This window comes from Pantherophis guttatus, chromosome 8 (assembly GCF_059756535.1).
Source record: "Pantherophis guttatus breed Tessera chromosome 8, ASM5975653v1, whole genome shotgun sequence".
Lineage (NCBI taxonomy): Eukaryota > Metazoa > Chordata > Lepidosauria > Squamata > Colubridae > Pantherophis > Pantherophis guttatus.
In genome coordinates this window covers 44,627,816-44,650,855 of record NC_142070.1, presented here as the reverse complement: position 1 = coordinate 44,650,855, position 23,040 = coordinate 44,627,816, and the positions used below count along the sequence as shown (strand labels likewise).

Below are 23,040 nucleotides of genomic sequence, written 5' to 3'. Positions count from 1 at the left end.
TAAAGAGGGCCGTAACAGCACTCTAAATAGCGTATATAAGTCTAAGGGCTAATGCTAGTTAACAGTACAGGATATCTGAACTAAGTTTTTACACTTTTTGTTTACCACTTGGCCATTTAATGTAATAACTTTAGCACTTTAAATGGGCTAAACCACAGGTGTCAAACTCGATTTCATTGAGGGCCACATCAGAGTTGTGTTTGACCTCAGAAGGCTGGGGTGGGCATGTTCATTGTGGGTGTGGTCATTGTGGGCATGGTCAGGGTGGGCATGGTCGGGGTGGGCATTTGACACAGGCTCAAGATGCATTTTTTCCCTGATAAATTACAGAGTTTTTACAAAGAATTATTGAAGTTAGATAAAATCTTAACAGGAACAGAAGAAAGGTTACTTATTGGGTATAAAACTGGAAGAGGAAAAGATGCATTTTTCTCCTTTGCATTCAAAACAGCTATTCCAGACAAAGGGAGATTTATTTTCTGGCACAAATAGTCTCAATTCCATAATGTAGAGATAAAAGACATGTAGAATCCCCAGCTGCTATGGGGCTTGACTCTTTTGTATAGGAGCAGATCTGAATATGTGCATAATATTGTCAGAACAGAGATGTTCAAAAGCCTAATGTGAGTTAAGACAACCTAAACAATCCACAGGGTATTATATTTATACTTACTGGGTTGAATGATAAGTTAACATTTAGAACCTTAAAATACTTTTAAACAAAACAATTCATTTCTCTTTAATTCATCTATATCTCCTTTTTTGTCTTCTTCATGTATTAATCTGTCTGCCTTATTTATGGCATTTCTACATTCCCAAATAACAAAACTGTACACTCTTTGTTATTGCTTGAGCAATATTAGCTCAGGTTTCTCTTTTCCCTGTTGAATCTGTCCTTTGTAACTCTATGTAGAATACTTTAGCTGACCCTCCCATTTTTCATTTTTCATAGAGTTCTTTAAAAACATTAAAATTTTATTCCAGATATCCACTGTAAAGAGGAACACTGTACAACACAACAAAATCATCACAATATCTTGCTAAAGTCTAGAAAGATTCAGAAAATATGCATGCTGTGTGGAAACATTTCCAGGTCTATTTGGACTACAACTGGATACACAATTAAATCTCAGTGACTTCACTGAGTTTTATGCATACTTGACAAAAGCTGCCTTCTATCTGCCAGATTTGCACACTATCCAGTCATAATATGATTTGATTTTGATTCTGTGTGTTCTGTAAATCCAGCTATTTGTGTTTTACACAGTAAATCACAATTTAGAAATAACCACTGGACGTTTTCACATGACATATTGCATTAAAAAAAATCTTATAGCTTATGCATATTACCATATCCTACATCCAATCATGTCCTGTATTTTAAGTTTTTAGACTCATTATATTATTTACAAACCATTATGGGGGAGATAACACAACCCAGTTGTAACTCAAAACCAAGCAAATTACCTTATGGCAACGGCCCTGCCCGAGCTCTTCGACGTGATAGCCATGGTGGCAGTTGATACACCCAGGCTTATGGTCATGGGTGATTTCAACTTGCCGTCCATCAGTGAAATGTCTGAGATGGCTCGGGAGTTCATGGCTTCCATGACGGCCATGGACCTGACCCAGCTAGTTCATGGCCCCACCCACAGGGGGGGACACACTCTGGACTTGATTTTTATCTCTGGCCAGTGGTTGAGTGATCTTATTATAGGGGATATAGACATGGAACCCTTGTCATGGTCAGATCACTCGCTCCTTCGCCTGGACCTTCGAACCGCTACACCCCGCCGCAGGGAGGCGGAGCCAATAAGATGGGTCCGCCCCAGGCGCCTGATGCATCCTGATAGGTTCCAGATGGAGCTTGGGCCATTTCCTGAGGATCTAGTACATGACTCGGCTGAGGACCTGGTAGCCGCCTGGGATCGGGCAGCTAGTGGGGCCTTGGACCGAGTCGTGCCTTTGCGGCCTCTGACCCAGTGCCGATCTCGCGCAGCTCCTTGGTTTACTGAGGAGCTGAGGGAAATGAAGCGCCGGAAAAGACGCCTGGAGAGCGGTTGGAGGGCCAGTCTCGCTGAATCTGATCGAACACTGGTAAGGTCGCATATTAAGGCCTACCTAGTGGCGATAAAGACGGCAAAGTTTAATTACTTTTCCACCTCTATTGCGTCATCAGGGAATCGTCCTGTTTAGGGTGACCCGCTCCCTGCTCCATCCGGGAGTGCGGGAGGATCCCCGGAAGGCAGGGCGGAGGATTTCAGACAATACCTGTATGACAAAATCGCTCAGATCCGGGGGGATTTGGACTCTGACTGGGTAGATCAGGGCAGGGTGATGAGGAATAGTCTTGAGAATGTTATCTGGGAGGAGTTTGATGCTGTGACTCCCGATGATGTGGACAGGATTTTGGGGAGACTTAGTACGGCCACATGTTTACTGGACCCGTGTCCCTCCTGGTTGCTACTGGCTTCCCGGGAGGTTACACGAGGCTGGCTCCAGGGTGTTATCAACGCTTCGTTGAGTGAGGGTTACTTCCCCGCTGCCTTGAAAGAGGCGGTGGTGAGGCCTCTCCTCAAGAAGCCGTCCCTGGATCCGGCAATATTGGCCAACTATTGTCCTGTCTCCAACCTTCGCTTTATGGCGAAGGTTGTTGAGAGTGTGGTCGCGCGACAGTTTCCACAATTCCTGGAGGAAACATCTTATCTAGATCCATTCCAGTCGGATTTCAGGTCTGGGCACAGCACGGAAACGGCATTGTTCGCGTTGGTTGATGATCTCTGGAGGGCTCGGGACAGGGGTTGCTCCTCTGTTCTGGTCCTGTTAGACCTCTCAGTGGCTTTTGATACCATCGACCATGGTATCATGCTGCACCGGCTGGAAGAGTTGGGGGTGGGAAGCACCATATTGGTGGTTCTCCTCCTTTCTCTCCGACCGGTCGCAGTTTGTGTTGGCAGGGGGGCAGAGGTCGACCTCGAGGCCTCTCGTCTGTGGAGTGCCGCAGGGATCGGTCCTCTCGCCCCTTCTGTTCAACATTTATGTGAAGCCGCTGGGCGAGATCATCCGTGGCTTCGAGGTGAGATACCATCAGTATGCTGATGATACCCAGCTGTACATCTCCACCCCAGGCCACCCCAACGATGCCCTTGAAGTGATGTCTCAGTGCCTGAGGCTGTGTGGATCTGGATGGGGAGGAACAGGCTCAAGTTCAACCCTTCCAAGACTGAGTGGCTGTGGCTCCCGGCATCCCGATAGTTGACTCCTGATCTGTCCCCGTCCACACACACACACAAACACAGCCAGCCGAGGGTTAAGATAACACTTTGGCACACACCCAGGTCTTTATCTCCAACTTGGCAGCGATATACACACCGTCTGCCAAGTGCATTTATTTCCACAAAACAGAAAGATAAGATACTTAGCGCACAAAAGTCCAATCAGAATAATATTCCTCTCAGCAGTTTCCGGACGAGGCTTTAGTGACTATTCAAGGTTTACTTTTGTTCGTCACAGGGATCGCTGGCCACCACCCTCTATTATATAGTCTCTGGGGTGTGGTCCAGTGACTCACTTCTAATCCCTAGCATGCCTCCTGAGCTGCTGCAATCGTTTATCACGCCTTCGGAGGCGTGCGTCAAGGAATGATGTCTCTCCCTCGCTCTCATCCGAGCCACCTGTCTCCCTGCTAATCTCTTCTCTCTCGGCAAGCACCTGAGACAGTGCCAGAGGGGAGGGGCCTGGAGAGGGATGCCTGACTGACTCCTCTTCCTCATGCTCGTAGCTTTCTTCCTCCGATGGGACAGGCTCAGAGGCGGGGCCACAACAACTCCATCACTGACTATTGGGGGCGAGTCCTTGGCCCCCACAGAAAGGGCTCGCAATCTGGGAGTCCTCCTGGATATGCAGCTGTCCTTGGAGGAACATCTGACGGCTGTAACCAGGGGGACCTTTTATCAGGTTCGCCTGATTCGCCAGTTGCGGCCCTTTCTTGATCGGGATTCCCTGTGCACAGTCACTCACGCCCTCGTCACCTCTCGCCTTGACTACTGCAATGCTCTCTACATGGGGCTCTCCTTGAGGGGCACCCAGAGGCTCCAGCTGGTCCAGAACGCAGCAGCGCGGGTAGTGATGGGAGCAGCATGGCGCTCCCATGTAACACCGCTCCTGCGCGAGCTGCACTGGCTCTCGGTGGTCTTCTGGGTGCACTTCAAGGTGTTGGTTATCACCTTTAAAGCATTCCATGGCATAGGGCCTAGCTATCTTCGAGACCGCCTGCTGCTACCGACGACCTCCAAGCGACCCGTGCGCTCCCACAGAGAGGGCCTCCTCAGGGTGCCATCAGCCAAACAATGTAGGCTGGTGACCCCCAGGGGGAGGGCCTTCTCTGTGGGGGCACCTACCCTCTGGAATCAGTTGCCCCCAGAGGTAAGGAGAATCCAAGACCTCAGTGCCTTCCGCCGTGCCCTTAAAACCCACTTTTTCCAGCAAGCCGGGCTGGCTTAAGAAGAAATTTTTTAAATTTTTTAAATGTTTAATTGGTTTGTGGTTTTTTAAATTTTTGGGCCAAATTTATATATATTTTAATTGTTTTTAATATTTGTATTTCATGTTTTTAATTCTGGCTGTGCACCACCCTGAGTCCTCAGGGAGAAGGGCGGTATATAAATTGTAAAATAAATAAATAAATAAATAAATAAAAATGAAGAAGGAGAGGCATCTCGGATGACTAAGAGGAACGGGCAAGTCCCTCAGAAAGTCAGAGATAACTCTTTGATCCGGTGGCGGGGCGGCGGCCATTGCGACCGTCATGAAGCTGGGGTAACTGGAATAAGAATTGTGCAGGAGCGGAGTTTTGGCACCAGGTGAGTGATTGGCCAACTCACAGGTAATAAAGAAACAGTTGGAAATTTTTAAAAGAAGTCCCGGTGTGGAAATAGCAGCTAATTAGCACCGGGGAATGTTAATCGAGTGAGAGGAACAAAGCCGAAGTAAAAACACTAAAGCCCAAAACGGAGTTTGATATTTGAAATTGGAAATTGGTTTTGGAGAGATTAAAAGTATTACAAGAAAAAGAAACTTGAAAGAAAATACTTTTGGAACAGGATTGGATATAAACTTTAAGAAAAAATTTGAATTTTAATGGAAGAATAAATAAAAACTTAAAATAGAAAAGCCCTGTAAAGGATTTCAATTGGATTTGAATTGTGTAAATTTTGAATTTGGAATATATAAAAATTAAGAAGAGAAAGAAGAAATTAGAAAAAAAGTTTTGACAAGTGGATTTAATATACAAATTGGATACTTTGTTAAGTTGTTGATTTGAAACTTGTGGATTGGAGAGAGCTATCATCTGGTGAAAAAAAAGCACTACATTGAATACTTTGAAATTCGAGGGGGGGGGGAATACAGCGACCTTGATCTACGAGCCGTGAGAAGTTTTAAGGAGGATTTGTTTTCTATTCAGCTACTGGACTTTGATAACTGAAGGAGGTAGAAAATAATAAAATTTTAAATTGGAGTTAAAAACTAATCAGAATGTCAAAATGTGGCAAAAGCTAATTGAGATGGTTAAAATGGTATGTGTATCATTTGATTTGGACAGAAAGAAATCAAGAATTTTGTCAGAACATATTCAACTGGATAAACAGGCTATCAATGAGACGCAAGAAAATAACACTGAAAATAAAGATATTGATGAAAAATTAAATTACATTGGGAGTAACAATGAAAAAAAGAGAAGGGTTAGGAGGACACAACCAACAAAAAAGAAGCAAATTAAGAGAAGAAAAGAGAAAAAGAAAAGATTAGAGAAAAACATTTTTAATAATTACACTGGGATTAACAGTGGTAAAAATAGAGAGGGTAGAAAGAAACAAAAGAGACAAGAAAAAGGAAAAAAAATTAAATGATTACACTGGGACTAACAGAGGGGAAATAAGGAAGGTGAGAGGAGAAAAGGGGAATAGATCAGATGAGAATATAGGGCAAACTAAGCGAGTAATGGATTTAAGAGTTAAAGGAAGGAAACAGGAGAAAAAAGATAATAACTATAAAAAGAAAAAAAAGAAAATGGGTGGTTTGCTAGATGGACCAGGAGAAAATGGCTAAAGGGAGTAATTAATAGAAAGGAGGAAGGATAATATGATATATATGTATGGTAATAATTGTATTATGATTACTATTGGTGATTGTAATAACTGAATACATTATGAAATGTATTCTGTAATATGAATGGTAGAATGTAGAAAAATAATGGTTCTGAAATAGAAAATGAAATATTCAGAAGGGGTTAAGAGATGGAAATCTAAATGAAATAGAAATGGAATAATTATATTATTATTATTATGTACAGATTTGAATGAATTGTATTAATATTAGGATTGTAAAAATTAAATTTATGATTGGAAATGATGATATAAATTGTGTAATATAAAAAGATTTATTTAGAAGGGGAAATTGAAATTGAAATTGAAATAGAATAAGATATTTTTACTTAAAAATGGTGATGTGAAAATTTTTTCAGGAAATATATTGTTAAAATGCTAAAATGATTAATAAGGAAATATGATAAAATAAACTGGTCCACCTTTGGAAAACAATTGATATTAAGAAATAATTGGGAAATATTAAAATGATTATGTTTAAAATTAAAGGGTTTCAATAGAATAAAGAAATATTGAAAAATATATGTGATAAAGGGAGAAATAAGAGAATGAAATGAAATAAGATTAAGACTAGGAGGTTAGGGCGGATTAAATTTGGGGAAAATAAGATGTATAACCTGGTCAATACTCTATTCAGAAAAAATGTATGTTTGTTTGTTGTAAAAAAAAAAAATGTTATTAAAAAAAATAGCGACCAAGCTCACACCTACAATGTCATTATGTGTTAGGCATAAAAGACTTACACTGTAGCCCACACAATGGCTGGAGATATGGACATAGATACCTAACACTAGATTAAATTTAGGCATGTAGATTACTGAACATGGAGTACAAAGGAATTAGAAAGAAAAGGTACGTATAAAACTATGGGTAAATAGACATTGTATCAAACTTCCTGCACAGAATAGAGCATAACTAGAATACTTCTTTATATTGAATATTGAGAGCTATTTTATTATAGGAAACTAAATTAATGGATTAACCAAGTAACATATTGCAATGAAAACTACGTATTATTTCATCATGTGTCTATATTTCCAACATTATAAACTCCTGGGTAAAGCTGATAAAGTAAGGAATAATATGACAGCAAGAAAAACATAAAAAATAAACTGAGCCAGTATTTGCATATGTAAAACACTTAACTATCATAATTAAAACTCAGTTTTGTGATCTGCAAAAGTACAGTGGCCTACGTGAACTCATATAATATTAAAAACAACAATAACTATCCACTATTTCTAAAGGCCTGTCAGAAGCAACAGTAGTTGCACTAATTTATCACTTGTTTCACGCTACCAAGATTTATGAGGTTCAATTAAACACAGAATTACGGGCAATTTACAGAAATACTAGCTTCGGCTAGGTAAGCAAAACTGTATCTTTCAAGGGAAAACAAAAGAATCTCAAGCAGTACAAAAGCCAACAGGAGGACAGGAATCATGCCTATCAGGGCAGATTCTCCACAACTAGGAACATTTGACTGAACATTACAGCTCTATTTTTAAACATTCTTTTTTAATAGGATTTATTAGACTAATGATCTTTGATTACCTCAGGTCTGTTCTGGGAGAAGAGTCCTATGAACTGGTCAGGAGATGATTTGATGCCTCTATTAAGAAGGGCTGAACCAACACATTCTGCTTTTTCTGCAACCTGGGTGGGTGGGGATATGGGTAAGAAGAAATGACAAATGCCTTCATTAGTACAGTTGGATATTTATGGTTTGAAAGTTCCTTGTAATTTTATTCAATAATGTCTAATCCCTGAACATACTTTATATACATGCTAATACATTACAATAGGATGAAATTCTCCTTAAGAAAGGAGATGTCTAAATGAAGCTTGATGAACGGGTGTGCAGTGTTTGGAGCCCAATTGTGGTTGAATTAAGTTTTGCTTCTGTGCCTTCTCTAAAGTTGAGGTTTTATAGATGACTAATATATGCTATCTTCACTCAAAATACTAGTTGATTAGGAATCATTAAGGCTTAATTTCTAGTGATACTGTATGAAAATGGGATTTTTTTTCCCTTTAAAAAATGGTATATTATCAAAAGGAGAGCCAGTTTGCTGTAATAGTTAAAGCATCAAGCTAGAAACCGGCTATGTGATCTTAAACTAGACTCTCAGCCCTTGGAAGAAGGCAGTGATAAACCATTTCTGGAATTTTGCTAGGAAAACTGCAGGGACTTGTCCAGGTAGTTGTCAGGAGTCAAGACTGACTTGAAGGCACCCAAAAATCAATCAATCAATCAAAACTATCCCTTGTTCTTATTTACAGTATAATTAATTTGTGACAAGAACTCCTGATTCTCTTCATTTTTATCTTCATTTTTCTTTTCTTTTCTTCTTTTCAACCTATCCAATTCTTGGTAGCATCTCCTCTCTCTTTCTCTTGTATTCTTTGAGTTCCCCCAGCTTTCCAGTTATTTTCCATTTAAGGAAAGGTCAAATTAACACTTTATTTGCTCTGATAGAATACATCTAATATATCATTGCATTCCAATCACATACACATTTGCCTATCCACTTACCTCCTTGTAAGAAATCCATTCATATGGCTGATTTGGTTTCCTTACACCCAAACAGGGTCCATTGTCTGTAGAGATTTAAAGTTCAAAATGATAAATAAAATTTAAAAATAAGTAAAATGAAGCACCAAATAACATTCAATGACTAAACACCTCAGTTCTGGATTTTTATATTAGAATACTAAAATTCAAATTCATGTCGCTAGATTCCATTTCCCAGAGAATTGATATACAGGATTCATAAGTTATCTAATTTCAAATGTTAATTCTCAAGTCCTATGGTTTTCAGTTTCAGTATCTAGTGATTGGAACCAGTGTATATGGATGTTCATATCTGGCTAACTGGTATGGCTCCATGAAAGTCTGTAAGATATGCTCCTTCCAGAATTATTCTTCCTTTCCAAATGATCAATACTCACTTGACACATGCATGCCCCTTTGGAAGATTTCATAAGCCGTTCTCACATCATCATAATAGTAAACAAATGGCTCATCATTATCAATTAGTGCAGAGCGTCTGGCATACTCTCCACCCTGTATGAAATGAAGTAAAACACATATACTTCTGTACAACCTCTGTACAGCTTTTTCTGTGATCATGCACAACAAACACCATGTAAAAATTAGACATACACACATGACACATACTACTTTCAATTTGTTTCTAGCCCGGTGTCAAGGGAAATCATTTACAGCTTGTGTTAAAGTTATATTAAAGCTACAAATCACAATACTTAGTGTCAATAATTTAATTTGACTGCATGTTCTAGATGAATGGAAATGTAAGCTCAGGAGTAGAATTATTCCTGTTAACTTTTTAAATAGGCTTAACTAATGTAAATTTAAATAGGGTAAATTATTTATTTCCACTATTACTCGTACTCTACTACATGTCTTACATTTGATGTTATTGTAGCTTTAAGAAGAAAAGGCTGTTTTTCCTTTGTTCCTTTTGTTGTTTTACTACTTACCACTTTTTCTCAGCTAGAAAGGAAACAATGGCAAACCATTTCTGAAATAAATTGCCAAGAATGCTGCAGGGACCTGGCCAGGCAGAGTCGGACACAAATGAAGGAAACAAAAATATATACTTCTATTGCCACCTTAAAACCCTATTGCCTTTCATAAAACCTACATCCCAGTGGTGAAATGTAAAATTTGTTACTACCAGTTCTGTGGGTGTAGCTTGGTGGTGGTGGTGGTCGTAATATGACTGAGTGGGCATGGCCAACTTTTTTTTTTACTTTTAAAACCATTTTTTCTACAACCACTTCGGCTGAAGAGATTTTTAAAAATGCTTTTGAAAGCCTCTGACGATCCGAGCTGACTTGCCTGATCGGCAGAGGCTTTTTTTCCTTTTAAAAACATTTTTTTCTATAACCTCTTCGGCCAAAGCGGTTGTAGAAAAAATGCTTTTAAAAGCCTCTGATGATCCCAGCTGAGCCGGCAATCATCAGAGGCTTTTTCTTTTTACTTTTAAAAGCATTTTTTCGGCCAAAGAGGCTTTAGAAAAAATGCTTTTAAAAATTAAAAAAAAAGCCTCTGATGATTGCGCGATTCAGCTGGGCAATGGGGGGGGTGGTGCAGAGATTTTTGCTACTGGTTCTCCGAACCACCCACCTCCATCACTACCGGATCAGGTGATCCGGTCCGAACCGGGAGCATTTCACCCCTGCTACATCCCTATTTTTGTTCTTTCATGTTCCCTCATCCTTAATTTCCTTCTCTGCTTTACCATTGTTACTTAAATACATCTTCAACATTATTGAATGTTGAGTAATGTATTGATAGCTTGTATCAAAATGCTGAAGGTGGAAGGAAAGATTAAAAAAAACATTCCCCATGTTTTGGGAAATGCTGTAGCAAGCTCATAAGAAACTCTTGAACCAGGGAATTCCAAATTGTAATTCTGGAAACTCTGCCAATTACCATTCTGCAAATTACACAATAGCTGTCTTTTTCCCATGTCTAGTATAGCAGCAATGGTGAGGTGGAAGGTAGAATTACACAATTATTAGTCAGAGTCTTCACTGAGAGGTTGGGGTCTGGATGACAACATCAGTAATTGCACACAAGCTCTATTGCAGGTGCACTTCTGAAGAGGAAAAAAAATATGGGAGCATCTGTCTATGTTAGAGGAACACATTGTACTGCATCTGGCTGGACAATATTTTTGTTGATTTGGGCAGATCATTTCAGCCTAGGCAGTGACATGGATTGTCAACCTCTCATTTCAGCCATATCTTTGATGTTTCTAACACATTGCCAAATATAGGCATTGCTTACTAAGTTATGAAAAAGTATCAATTAGTATTAGCAGTTACTGTTAAGAAAATTGCTCTGCTGACTCTGTTTAAAACAATATCATAATTTCAAACCCTGCACAGCACAGGATGGGAAGATGAGAAATATAGAAAACTTTATTTGCTCCTCTGTTACCAAACAGGTCAGAAGGCCAGGATTACTGTAACATCAGCAAGTGCACATAATAGACATTTTGAAAGCATGTATATAATATAGAGGGAGAAATTAAATATCCAATAAGTACATCCTGGTCTCTTTTAGCCACTTTGGAAAAATATACAAGCTAGTTCATGAGCTAAGCATCACATGAAGCTGAGACTGTGGACACCAAAACAGAAAGGTTGTGCTCCCTTCTTAATGCAGGAGGAAAACATGTTAGGAAATCTCCATTTCCAGGTATTCTTGGTGCCTTAAAGGCAAGACATTATATGTGTCTGTGTGCTCTATGAATACCTGCAGGAGAGAATTCTATCCTTGTGTATCTCAGAAATTTGACAGGAGGCCTAGTATATAATAACGGCTATTTGTTGTTCTAGAAACACAAATTTTGAAGATACCTCCCCCCTCAGCCTCTGCAATCTTTTGTGAAGTTCAAATCCTCTGGTTGAGAGAGATGGAAAGTGCAAATTTACCCAAGATCAGACAAAATCTGTGGGGTCATGAAGACTATTGTGAAATTAAGCAATTTCTATTTTGAACTCTGCACTTGCGAATCAATATCTGGCCAGATCAAATATTTGAAAGCTGAATTCCAAGAGATTTCAAGAAAGAACCAGTAACTACTTCATCAGAAGAAATGCAAATATCTTTTTTGCATTACCAAAAAATATTAAATATTTAGGCTTGAATGCATTGTTGGAATAGTACTATTGAATGGTTGATCTCAGTGAGACACAAGATGCAGCATGTTCCTTATGACAACTGTCCACTAATAAGCTTATATTTCCCAATAATTTTAATGTTATGCATGTGAAATAATTAGCTTAATACTATTTGCTTATTTGTGCAAAAATAAAATCTTGGGTCAAGTACTATATTTTTCATGAGCTTCAATATGCAATCTGGACATTTTTACATGTAAACATCCTTGCTTGAAAAAGAGACTTTATATATGAAGGTGGCTTCCACATGTATAACAGATGCATCACTAAATCTCATGAGGGTTCAATTAAGTTATCAGCTGCATCTCACTATGAATGTTGCTGTAGAATACCATCCAACTACCAAACATCATGACCAATGTTTGTCTGAATTAAGAGACAATCGTTCTTCATTAGATGGCAAGGCATATGGACTCAGTCAACAGAAGATAGTAAATGGGATTGTATTTTGCCTGGTTGTAAGTATAAATCACACGTCTAGAGTCCTAGAATTCTACTGAAACAAAGAAAATAATGCAAAGTTCAATCATAGCTCATGACTGCAATAGTCTGAAGAGAGCAGAGGGAACTGTAGCTTAGCCATTCTTTAACAGCTTGATCTTTTTTCCCCAAATCTAGTTATGCTTTAGGAGAAAAAAATGTTGGCAACCTCCAAGATTGCCTAAGGAATCTTAGGCAGGTTTTCCGAAGGAAATTTCGTGAGTACCTTGTTTAAGCTTCAAACGAGAGGTGCTTTGAATCGGCGTTGTACCCCTCCTACAAACTCTACTGTCCATATTCTACAAGACTTTACACTAGTAGTCTGTTGGTCAGCTAAGAAAATTCAGGTTCTACTGCTTGCACTAAGCACAAGATGCAAGATGCAAAACAATGTTTCTCAGTATCAGAGCCTTTAAGATGTGTGTACTTCAACTCCTAGAATTCCCCAACCAGCCATGCTGCTTCTTTAAAGGTGCCGATTGAAAAATACTGATGTAAAGTATTATATAGACCTGAATTGCCCTTTTTAATCAGTTACAAAACATTTTATCTAAATATATTCTTTTATTTTAAAACCTTAAGCTCTTTTTTGTAAAGACTAACTAAAATTACCATGGCAGACCTTTTTATGAAGTAAATAATCAAAGAAATAGAAATGCATGACTGCTTACCTCTATTTCTACAGACTGCATAGCTAAGTCACATGGTGGTTTCAGAGCTTTAGGTCTTGTGGCATACCAGTAAGTTGTCAGGGCTGCAAAAGCACCAAACCCCATCAGTGTGTTTGTCGGAAGAGTACGTACATATTGCCTTACATCGCCCAGTTCTGGCATTCGCAGATGCCGAAACAATTCATGGGCTTGCATTGTGATAGGCTGCATTTATTCAGTCTGCTGCAATCTGTGCCTGCTGCAATCTGTTGACAAAAAAGAGGAGAAGTGAGCCCAATCTCATATGGAATAAATGAAGCCTTCCTCTTCTCTGAGGGAAAGTATGTATCTTCCAACACCATACCAACTTAGAAACATCTACAGGTAATCCCTCACTTATGACCAGTCACTTAGCGACCATTTGAAGTTACAATGGACCTCCCCAGAACTACTTACAATCCAGTTTCAAAGTTCTAAGAGCTTCCCCACCCCCTGGCCATGTGGTCCCGTTTGAGGGACTAAATAACTGATACCCATTTACATCTATTTGCAATGTCCTGTGGTCACATGACTATGATTTACAGGGTTTTTTTGGTCAAAAAGCAGCTTTTACTTCTAGTTTTTGGTAAAAAAAAAATCCACTGGGTAAAATGTTTTCATTTAATGATTGCTCCAAAAAAGATCATAAAATTGTGTGTGATCATGTGTGACCTACTTAACAACTGACACAATTTATTATCATTAATCTAGGCTCAATTATGATCATAAGTCAACGACTGCCTGTATATTCTACCCAACAGTGAAAAGTATCTTTCTATGGCAGAACTTTTAAAAACAGAGACTGCCAAATGACATACTTTAGTACAGTGATGGCTAACCTTTTCTGGGCTGAGTGCCCAACCCACGCCTGCACATCCGAACCCCCCAAATGCAATGCGTGTGCGGCCCCCTGCACATGCCCCACCCCCCGCATGTGTGTACAGCCCCCCGTGCATCCGCATATGCCCCCCGTGCACGTGGCCCACCCTGTGCATGCGTGGCAAAGACCCAATTACCAGCTGGACAATGGGAAGGCCGCACACATGTGCAGTTGAGCTGAACTGGGGCGATGGCTCATGTGCCCATAGAGAGAGTGCTGTGTGCCACCTGTGGCACACATGCCATAGGTTCACCATCACGGCTTTAGTAGATATACCCTCCAGGGTTTGAACATATATTTGTTTGCATTTTTTGTATCTACTTTAGGCTGAAGGACATATTGCCTTAAAATAGTTTTAAAAAATTGCTCTCTGACGAAACTTTCTTTCAAGCTCCTTAAAAGCTGCAATGCATTTTTTAAACCATGAGCTTACTTGACCTGCAATCCAATTTATAAGGTTTTTGTACATGACTTGACACCCTGGCAACAGAACACTGAAGGAATTTTCTTCTACTTGTCCCTTTAAATCTCCAATTGGGACAAGGAGAAAAAAAAAAGGGCAAAGATTTTTTAAAATTCTGTTTAAAGTCCTGGTGTGTCTGTTCAGCTTATGTTTCGCTCTGCTGCCAAGGTCTCTTAGAACATCCGTCACATGCTCACCCTTACATTTTTTGCCCACTAGGCCAAAGTTTACCAGCAGACAAAATGCATACTTAGCTTTGAGACAAAGTGGGCCAATGGAAACAAGAGTCTGATGCCATCCCACTGCACGCTCCACGGAACGTGGCATGCAAAGAAACAATGTTCACCTCAGAAACACACAATTGGCAGCAACATTCCTTACTGTCCATCAACAGCTTATTCTTATCCCCAAACAAAACATGGAAAGATCAGTTATAGACAGTTTTGATCTACTAAGGCAGCAGATGTTATGAAAACAAGGGTAGAAAGCCTAACATCTATCTATTTTTCATAGTTACCTACATGCTAACAGACTCTGAAATCTTGCAGCCTCTCCCTCTGGACAGTCCTGAGTTTAAACTGAGGAGCAGACCTCCTCTGTGTCACCATATTCACCCATAAGAGTAATTACAACTAGAATTTACTCAGTTCTCCTGGAACAACATTTCAGAATCTTCTCATGAATCTGGGATCCTTCCTTCTCTGCAATACAGGGATAAAATTGATCTGCTTTGGAATTGTTGGTAAATATCACAGAATGCTTTGATCACTCAGAAACATGGCATATAAGCCAATGATTACCAAATCATTATCAATTCTTTATTTCAGGTCAGCAACTCAGACAGAATGAATCATATTAAATAAAAACCTACACAGTGGAACCACAAGATAGAACATACAGATTAAAATAAAGCACACAAGATAGAAGACCTGCAATTCTCCTTCCACTATTTAGTTATCAGCAATATACAGGTTTTACAAGCTATGCAGTGCAGTGGCAAGAGTTATCTTTGGGTCTGCTAGTAGAAATTGTATTTACATTTTTTGAGTCCGTTCAGAATTAAAATTACAACAGGTGTCAGGAACTCTTTGCATATGCCTTAATAAGAAATTAGAAAATAACAATGAGTTTGTGTTTCAGTATTACCATAAATTCAAGATCAAAGCCTTTCCAAATATGGAATTTTATGAAATTTTCCCTCAAGCTAATATTGAACCATTGTTATGTAAAGGCTTCTAGTTGAGAATTGATCTAGGTACAGTGTTGCCTTATAATGTTCACAGCTGTGTTCCAATTGTAAGATAAGCAAAAGTTTACTATATTCTGACAAATTCTTTATCAAGGATCCTTTGCTTAAGAATCACCATTGCCTGATTTTATCCCATAGGCTTGAGTATCTCCCTTTCAATATATATATATTCCAAATTGAGAAATATATATATTTCAATAAATTGTATTCGAATTGTATTTCGATAAATACAATTCTTCCTGGAAATTTCCAGGAAGAATTGTATTTATCGATTATTAGCTCTGTCAGATTTGGGGCTAAAGTGAACCTTTAGTCAATAAGGTGCATAACTATGCCCTTGTTTCAACTTTTGTAAGTCTTGCTTCCAGCTACTAATGATTAGTAATACAACACGTAAATTTTGATTCTTTCCATTTCCCTATGTCTTTAATATTCTGAATAAAATATCTTTCTCCTTAGCTTCAAGCTGAATCGTTCCCAAGTTATACCATTTTTGCTAGACCAGTTAGATTTAGCTCCACTGTAATGTATTTTTGAGTAATTTCTATGTTCCTCACTGTAACAAAATCCTATTTGCACTAATGCTGCTGCTTACTGTTTCAGCACATATTTCCATACATAAAGCGTAAAGTTGCCCTGTGAACCACTTTAAAAATGTGACAATGAAAGATAAGATTTTGCTCAGTCAATTTATTCAGTGCTTTTCCAGCCATGCTAAGTAGTTGTACCTTACAAGTATTTCTGCGAGCAAGGCCATTAGATTGGTAAGAAAATAATTTTTAAAAAACCTAAATGTTATCCAACAGGAATACTTTAAAGAACATCAGGTTTTAATTTGAATAGATATGGCTCTTAATTTTTCTATAATCCAATGGCCAAACTTCTTTTTCCAGAGTATCCCGCCACCACGGCCAGGATCCCAAAAATCCAGTGAGCAACAGGCTGTGAAAAACTGGGTAATCTAATCTAACCTCTTCTTTTCACATAAACATCAAACACACAAACACTTCTCTTATGCATGTCTTACATACATAAGAAAAGCTCACATTAGGTACTGAGCTATAATATGACTGTTCTAAAGGCACTATTATGCAGTGTTTTTATTTTCAACCTCTTAAGATTCCACAACAGAGATGTGGATTCATGTGTCTAAGTCAAAATCAAAGGCATATTACGGCTTAGTCATTATATGTGAACCAGATCAATACCTTCTAATACTGTTGTCCAAGCAGCAAATACCTAAATGCAGGGTGAGACAAACTTTTTGATTATACATTCATAGCTATAACTTTAATTCAACAAATAATTTGATCATTATCCATTTACCCAACTTTTAGCTTTGAAACCTGTCGGTGAAAGAACTATGTACTGGGAGCTCTGACCCTGTCTCGTATATCTTGCTTAGCTAGTCAAATGAATACTATGCTTCCAGCCAAAAAAAGCCCCTTGACACACGCCTAAGTAAAATACTGAATCAGCCAAGATGTGGTCTTTTCAGCTGCGCTCAGTTTAGCAACCCTCATCCAAGTTGACTCAGTGTACTCATTCCAAGCTCCTCCTCCTCCTTTTGCCAAGTACAATCATCTATTTACAGAGAGCAGAATGCTCTTCTATTGTCTGCCAGTAGGCAGACATCATTCGAGGGCAACTGCCAACTTCTTCAGTATAGTGCTACCCCAGAGGAGCCAATGGCTTTTCTCCTTCTAGCTCTGCTGATTAAGTTGAGGGGGGGGGGCGGCAAAATCTATATTGACTTGTTTAATCAGGATCATTGTTCTAGAAATCAGCTCCACCCCATGCTAAGTATGACGCTTTTAGCAACCACGCTATTCATTCATTACTTTCAGATTGGGGTGAAAGATATGCCATTCAAATTAATACATAGCATTGCATTAATCCTCTGCAGCTCTTTCCCCATTTTTAAACAAATCTATCTTAAGTTTTGTGGAGGAGTTGACAGACATCAAACTAATTTAGGGAAGTGTCAGCTGAAAGAGGACACTTTTCCATTATTCTTAAATGGCATACTGCAAGACAATTACTTAACAGCCCAATCCTGGGGCAGAAGTCCAGTTTTGCTTAATAACTCAAACTGGGACACAGACAAGGAAAATCAAATGTTATTTTAAAACTACTGCCAAGTCAATCAAAGGTGATGTTCAATTCATGCCAACATCGGGCAAAACAACCTACCAGGTTCTTCTGTCCCTCAGCTTGGAGATCTCATGGACATTGGCCATCTTCTGTTTGATTAGCAGAGGCATTTTTTGCAGTTGCCCCAATGTGAGGAAATTTTAAAAAAATATTTATGTGGCTAAAGTTACTTTGTCTTGGTTGCCTTAATAAAATTAAAGTAGGGAGTCAATTGATAAGTTAAATATTGCTATGGGCTGATGACTGCTTAAATTGTTCAAATTCATTGACATACTATCAGTTAGCAATAGTAATAGAAAGACCTCCCTGCCCCTTCCCACTTACAGCATCAAGCAGGAATGAATCTAGTAACATTAAAAAAATAATTTGTGATACTGCACAAAATTTTTAGTGGCTGGGCAGAGGCACATATCAGAGCTGACCACTAGTTCCTCTTGTTAAATGTAGGAAATATAAAATATGTCTTTCATGTGATCAGCTGTCTACTATGTAACTTCCTGATAAGGCACTGAGCTAAATTTTAGAGTTAAAAGACACACTGCTGCATAAACTAGTTGGCATCATATTTTAAACTCCTGAAACCTCTAAAAGAAAGCCATTCAGAAAAACCAAAATCACATTATGGGTTATTTTTGGTATGTTGCTAACATACACTTGAGCAAAATTTCACATCACCAAATCCAGCAAAAATTTTATGAAGTCCTACTTAGCTTTTCAAAGAAAGCTTAAGCAGAAACATCTGCATTCTTGCACTTCTTTTTAAATACTTTCAACTGGCCATTATTATAGTTATGTTGCTGATTGAATTAGACAAACATTAATCCACTTACTAATCAATAAACAACAGACTGAGCACTTTTCTGTAGTTTCTAAGAAACATTCACCATATTTTAATCAGGGGGCGTTCTACAACAGCAAAAAAATTAATGGAACACTTCCTACATTTGTATTCCTTTGTAATTGAAAAGAATTATTAAAATAGTATCTTAGCCTATAAAAAGAGCATTATGATGGTTTCATTTGAGAAATAAAATATTGCTATAGTTGTATTCAGATAACTTATTGTCTTTATGGATTTCTTTTCTGGATTCATACAATACGAAAGACAGATTCTTGTTGAACCTTTTGGAAAACTTCCAAACAGTAGAAATAATTTGATGATTGGACAGCCAAACCCATACAGATGACAAGTTCTTATCTTCTGGATGTATTTAAGCAGAGGACGGATGACCATCTGTCATAAATGCTTTATTTAGACTTGGATATGCTAATGGTTTAACTGCCCCTTCATATACTATGATTTTATAAATACCACATAACTATAAAATCATCACTATAAACAAGCTTTTCCCTCTAAGATTTTGCCTTCCTGAAAGCAAGTTTTATTTCTTTGAGGCAGGGTTGACAGTACCTAAACTTCAAAGACAAAGTTATAATTTACGTTGTTTCACCATTCCTACAGATTCATAACCTAGATCCGACCCAGTATTTATTTTTATCACAGTTCCAAATCTAATAGTAAGTCTAACGTGTTGCACCTTAATAAGGAGATTTAAGTGGTTGAGCAAACATCACAATTAATAGCTGGCTCTGCATTGCTTCAGAACAGCAAATAATTAGGCCACAAATTCTGTTCTCAGAAGCCAGTATTTAAGCAGCACTTCATTAAAGGCAAACAAACATGAGTTTCAGAGCATTAGTGTCAAAACCTTGAGAAATTGGTATATTGGAAACCACAAAAAGGCCATTAGTATGACCAAACAGACTTGCCTGTAAAGACAACCCCGAACCAGGCATTAGAGCTTGTATTATTACATGCTTTTATCTGAAACTAGAATTAAAGTATAGTATCCATTGTGAGTAAAGTTTGATAGCAGTTTTCTCCATGAATAAAAATAGGTTAAAATATGGGTGACTGTCACTATACTTTGGGATAACAAATTCCATAAATCAAATGTAGCTGCATGAAACGTTTCAATATTACAAAAAAACCCTTCCACTCCATGCATAATTATACCCATCACTATCCTGTCTCTATTCAGTCTTTTTAAATTCCTAGATGAAAAGTGGTTTGCTTTCTGCACTTTTGATGGGCGCTCTCTCCTCTCTCTTTCTCTCTCTCTCTCCACACACACGGTATGATTATATCAACAATTAAGATACTGGCAAATGTATTTATATTCTTTTTTTAATGACATCCCATGCAGAAGCACAAACATCTCCAGCAAACCAAAACTCCATCACACGCAGGGCCGGATTTAGATGAAAAGAGGCCCTAGGCTATTCCACTTATGAGGCCCTTTCACCTATAGTGAAAGTGTAATTTTAATTTTGCTAACAATTTGAATGTAGGCCCCTCTTGATCTTGAGGCCCCCTCTTGATCTTGAGGCCCTAGGCTGAAGCCTAGTTAGCCTATAGGAAAATCTGGCCCTGATCACACGTACACAGTCCATCACACATTGTACATATGTGCAATTACAAAAACTCTGTCTGTATATACTTGCATCTTATGTTTAAAGCAATGTTTAAATGTTTAAATCATGTTTTGGCATAAAGAGGTCATGACGTATGTTTCATCAAGCCTTATACCCTTTGCAGACCACTTATACATTTTTATCCATGGCATTTTTATCCACACCAACTGCACACTGTATAGTGCTCAACCACAAACTTAAGATCTTTTTTCTGGATTCTTGTCACCAATTCAGAACCTATATGTGAAAGGAGATTAATTTTTGACCCAGTGTGCATTTGTCTATGCTTCATTAAACTGAGTCTTATGCTGTTTGTAATCTGAATCCCTTATCTAGAGTTTGGAGGTTTTTGTTTAGATTTATGAAGCATTAGCACGAGCACATAGAGATGTTATTGGTTTAATCTACCACTGGGAGAATTCACTATGTATTTCTACTCCTTGTTTCCTCTTCTTTGTCCAGCTACTAATCCAGAAGAGGAGCTTTCTCTCTTTTTAATCCCATGACTAGAATCTGGCCATCAAACTAAAATAGCCAAGACCAGACATCATTAATAAATGTTAAATGTGATCTGGCTGTTCCGGTAGTATCCAATATGGTGATATTTTGAGCGTCAGAATAAAACCCCAGCCTTTCCTCTTGAAGAAGAAAATCCCAATGTTGATAGCTGCAGAAGAAGCAACAGGCTTGGTTAATTACAGCCACATTAGTAGCAGCAGCAGCAACAAGAACAAAAGATTCTGTAATCTGCTCCAGAGAATATCATTTCTGGAGCAATTTAATCTCTGGAAATATATATGGACAAAGAAAAATCAACATTTTAATTGCAACTCTTAAAAGCACCAGGTACTTCCAGAAGCTTCAAAAGGGATGGAAAAAGCAGTGGGAAATAGGTGTGACAAGACATAGTGGATGTCTTGCCTAGGAGTTCATAGGCAAAGTGCCATAACTGCAAATTACCTTGTCACTGCAGGAGTGCTCCATCAAACAGATGTGATTTAAGCCAGCCAGAGCAATATAATTCCCTTGACAAATTCAGATAGAACGAATTTACAGCAGGGGTCAACAGCTTTTGACTCAGTCCTTCTCCCAGGCCTAAACATCAAGTTTTTGAGTGAAAGACTGATGTATCTTCCAAATGCGGTGGAGGAAAGGCACACGGATCCCATCTAACAACTCTCCTGTAAATCCAAGATCCCCGTGCAGCAGAGGTGCGTTCAGCAGAACAAAAGCCAAACCATTTCCACCTCCCCGTTGCAAACATTTGTGCCTTTATTATCTCCCCGAAATCCAATAATCCCAGACAACCCCCTCACCTCCCCCCAAAGGGGGGCTTCGTTGAACCCAAAGGAAACCATCGCCGCAAAATAACCCATTTCCTGCCCGCGCTGATAGGCTGCATCCAGCCAATACCGACCTAGAAAAGATCCTATTGCAGTCCTTGTCCGATCCGAGGGGCCAGGGAGAGAAAGCGCCTCTCCAAGCGGCCTAGAGAAGGGGGAGGCCCCACCTTTATGCCCCCGGCTCCCTGACGTGCGGCTCCCTTCCTTCACTCGCCCGGCTCCCCGCCCCCTTTTCCGGGCGCAGCCAGAGGCAGCGGTGCAACTGCGGCGCCGGCCGGGCAGGTTAGGTTGGTCGCAGAAGGGAGGAAAAGACTAAGGTCCGCCCGAGCAGGCAAGGCGGCAGCAGCTAGTGCAGAAGCGGGAAAATCCCCGCTGCCCTCCAGAAGCCTGGGCAGGAGGGGGGGGGCTCCTCGCTTACGGCATGACAGTCTGGCTGGCTCACCCACCTGCTTTCCTCTTCGTCCCGTCTCCTCCCGGGCACGCTTCCCTGGGCGCAAGTCAGCGGGCAACCACCACTTATGCAGCCCGAGCGGTCTGCGGCTGGACCGCCCGGCGCTCCTATTTAAGTCGCCCCTAAAAGGGAGGGAAGGGGGAAGAAAAAAAAAGAGTGGGAAAGAAAACAGCGCACGAAACGGAGGCGGCGCAGCCGAGTGTCTTGCGTAGCGCCAGGCCCGCCTTTCCAGTGAGCGCAGGGACACGAGAGACACTAGGACCAGTTAGAAGCGAAGCGAGCCGGTTGGCGTGCGCTCCTCGGCGTTCGCACCAATAGGAGGGGAGGAGGAGGGCGAAAACCACGCAATGCCAAGGGCAGTCAATCGCGCGACGCGGCTGAACGTCGGAAGTCAGCCCGGCCGGTCTCAGTCGGTGAAGCGGAGGGCGCCGCACGTGATCCTTTGAGTGCCGGTCTGTGGGAGAGCGCTCGCAACGTCCTCGGGGGCTTCCCGGTTCTTTTGACGTCTTCGGGGCTTGCTGGGGACGGTTTTCCCACCCACGTTCAATGAAGTAGCCTGGTCATTTATGTAAAAGCACACGCTGTTGTCCATTGGCAGTTCACGACGACGCCAGAAATCAATCCGTTCCCTTCTCTGATCTGTTTTATCGCATCACTTGTTCTCCAGAAAATGCAAGTGGCAGAATTAAATGCTTTGGCTGAATTCAAAGCCTAGAAGTGGAGGTATCCCGTCACCCCCATATTTTATTTTATTTTTTTGCACATACACTTGGGCAAGATTGACAAGGCAATCCTAAACACATCTCTAAAGTTCCCCTTATGTTAAGATAGAGGATTATAAATAGAGGGAATAAATACTAACAAGCAAGATTATTCTTATTTCAAAGCATACTGAAAAGATTCATTCAGTCTCAGCCTGCCCTGGGGAGAACACAACTGTTTTCTTTACAGTGTGCCACCCTGTTTGTGTTTGT

The 23,040-nt window shown here is 39.8% G+C and overlaps 1 protein-coding gene and 2 long non-coding RNA genes across 9 annotated transcripts in view; 2 read left to right on the top strand and 1 right to left on the bottom strand.

The window, feature by feature from the left end:
* LOC117680247 (uncharacterized) overlaps positions 1–3,599 on the top strand; it is a 31,779-nt gene extending 28,180 nt beyond the window's left edge. Inside the window, exon 3 of the long non-coding RNA XR_004595592.2 lies at positions 985–3,599. This is a non-coding gene — a long non-coding RNA (uncharacterized LOC117680247). The remainder of the gene's footprint in view (positions 1–984) is intronic.
* The window catches only part of LOC148112611 (uncharacterized), a 43,671-nt gene extending 31,982 nt beyond the window's left edge, over positions 1–11,689 (top strand). The window contains exon 2 of the long non-coding RNA XR_015729108.1: positions 11,538–11,689. This is a non-coding gene — a long non-coding RNA (uncharacterized LOC148112611). The remainder of the gene's footprint in view (positions 1–11,537) is intronic.
* Positions 1–22,522, bottom strand: part of ACSL1 (acyl-CoA synthetase long chain family member 1) — a 53,049-nt gene extending 30,527 nt beyond the window's left edge. For 2 of the 7 annotated variants that reach the window (XM_034442894.3, XM_087874670.1), the window contains exons 1-5: positions 22,062–22,522; positions 13,034–13,278; positions 9,117–9,231; positions 8,701–8,765; positions 7,719–7,820 (exon numbers count right to left, since the gene is read on the bottom strand). In XM_034442894.3, the coding sequence (XP_034298785.2) occupies positions 7,719–7,820; positions 8,701–8,765; positions 9,117–9,231; positions 13,034–13,243 (492 nt within the window). In that variant the 5' untranslated portion in view covers positions 13,244–13,278; positions 22,062–22,522. The other 5 variants (XM_087874671.1, XM_087874673.1, XM_087874676.1 and 2 more) reach the window with 5 other exon arrangements.
* Between the last annotated feature and the right edge of the window lie 518 nt (positions 22,523–23,040).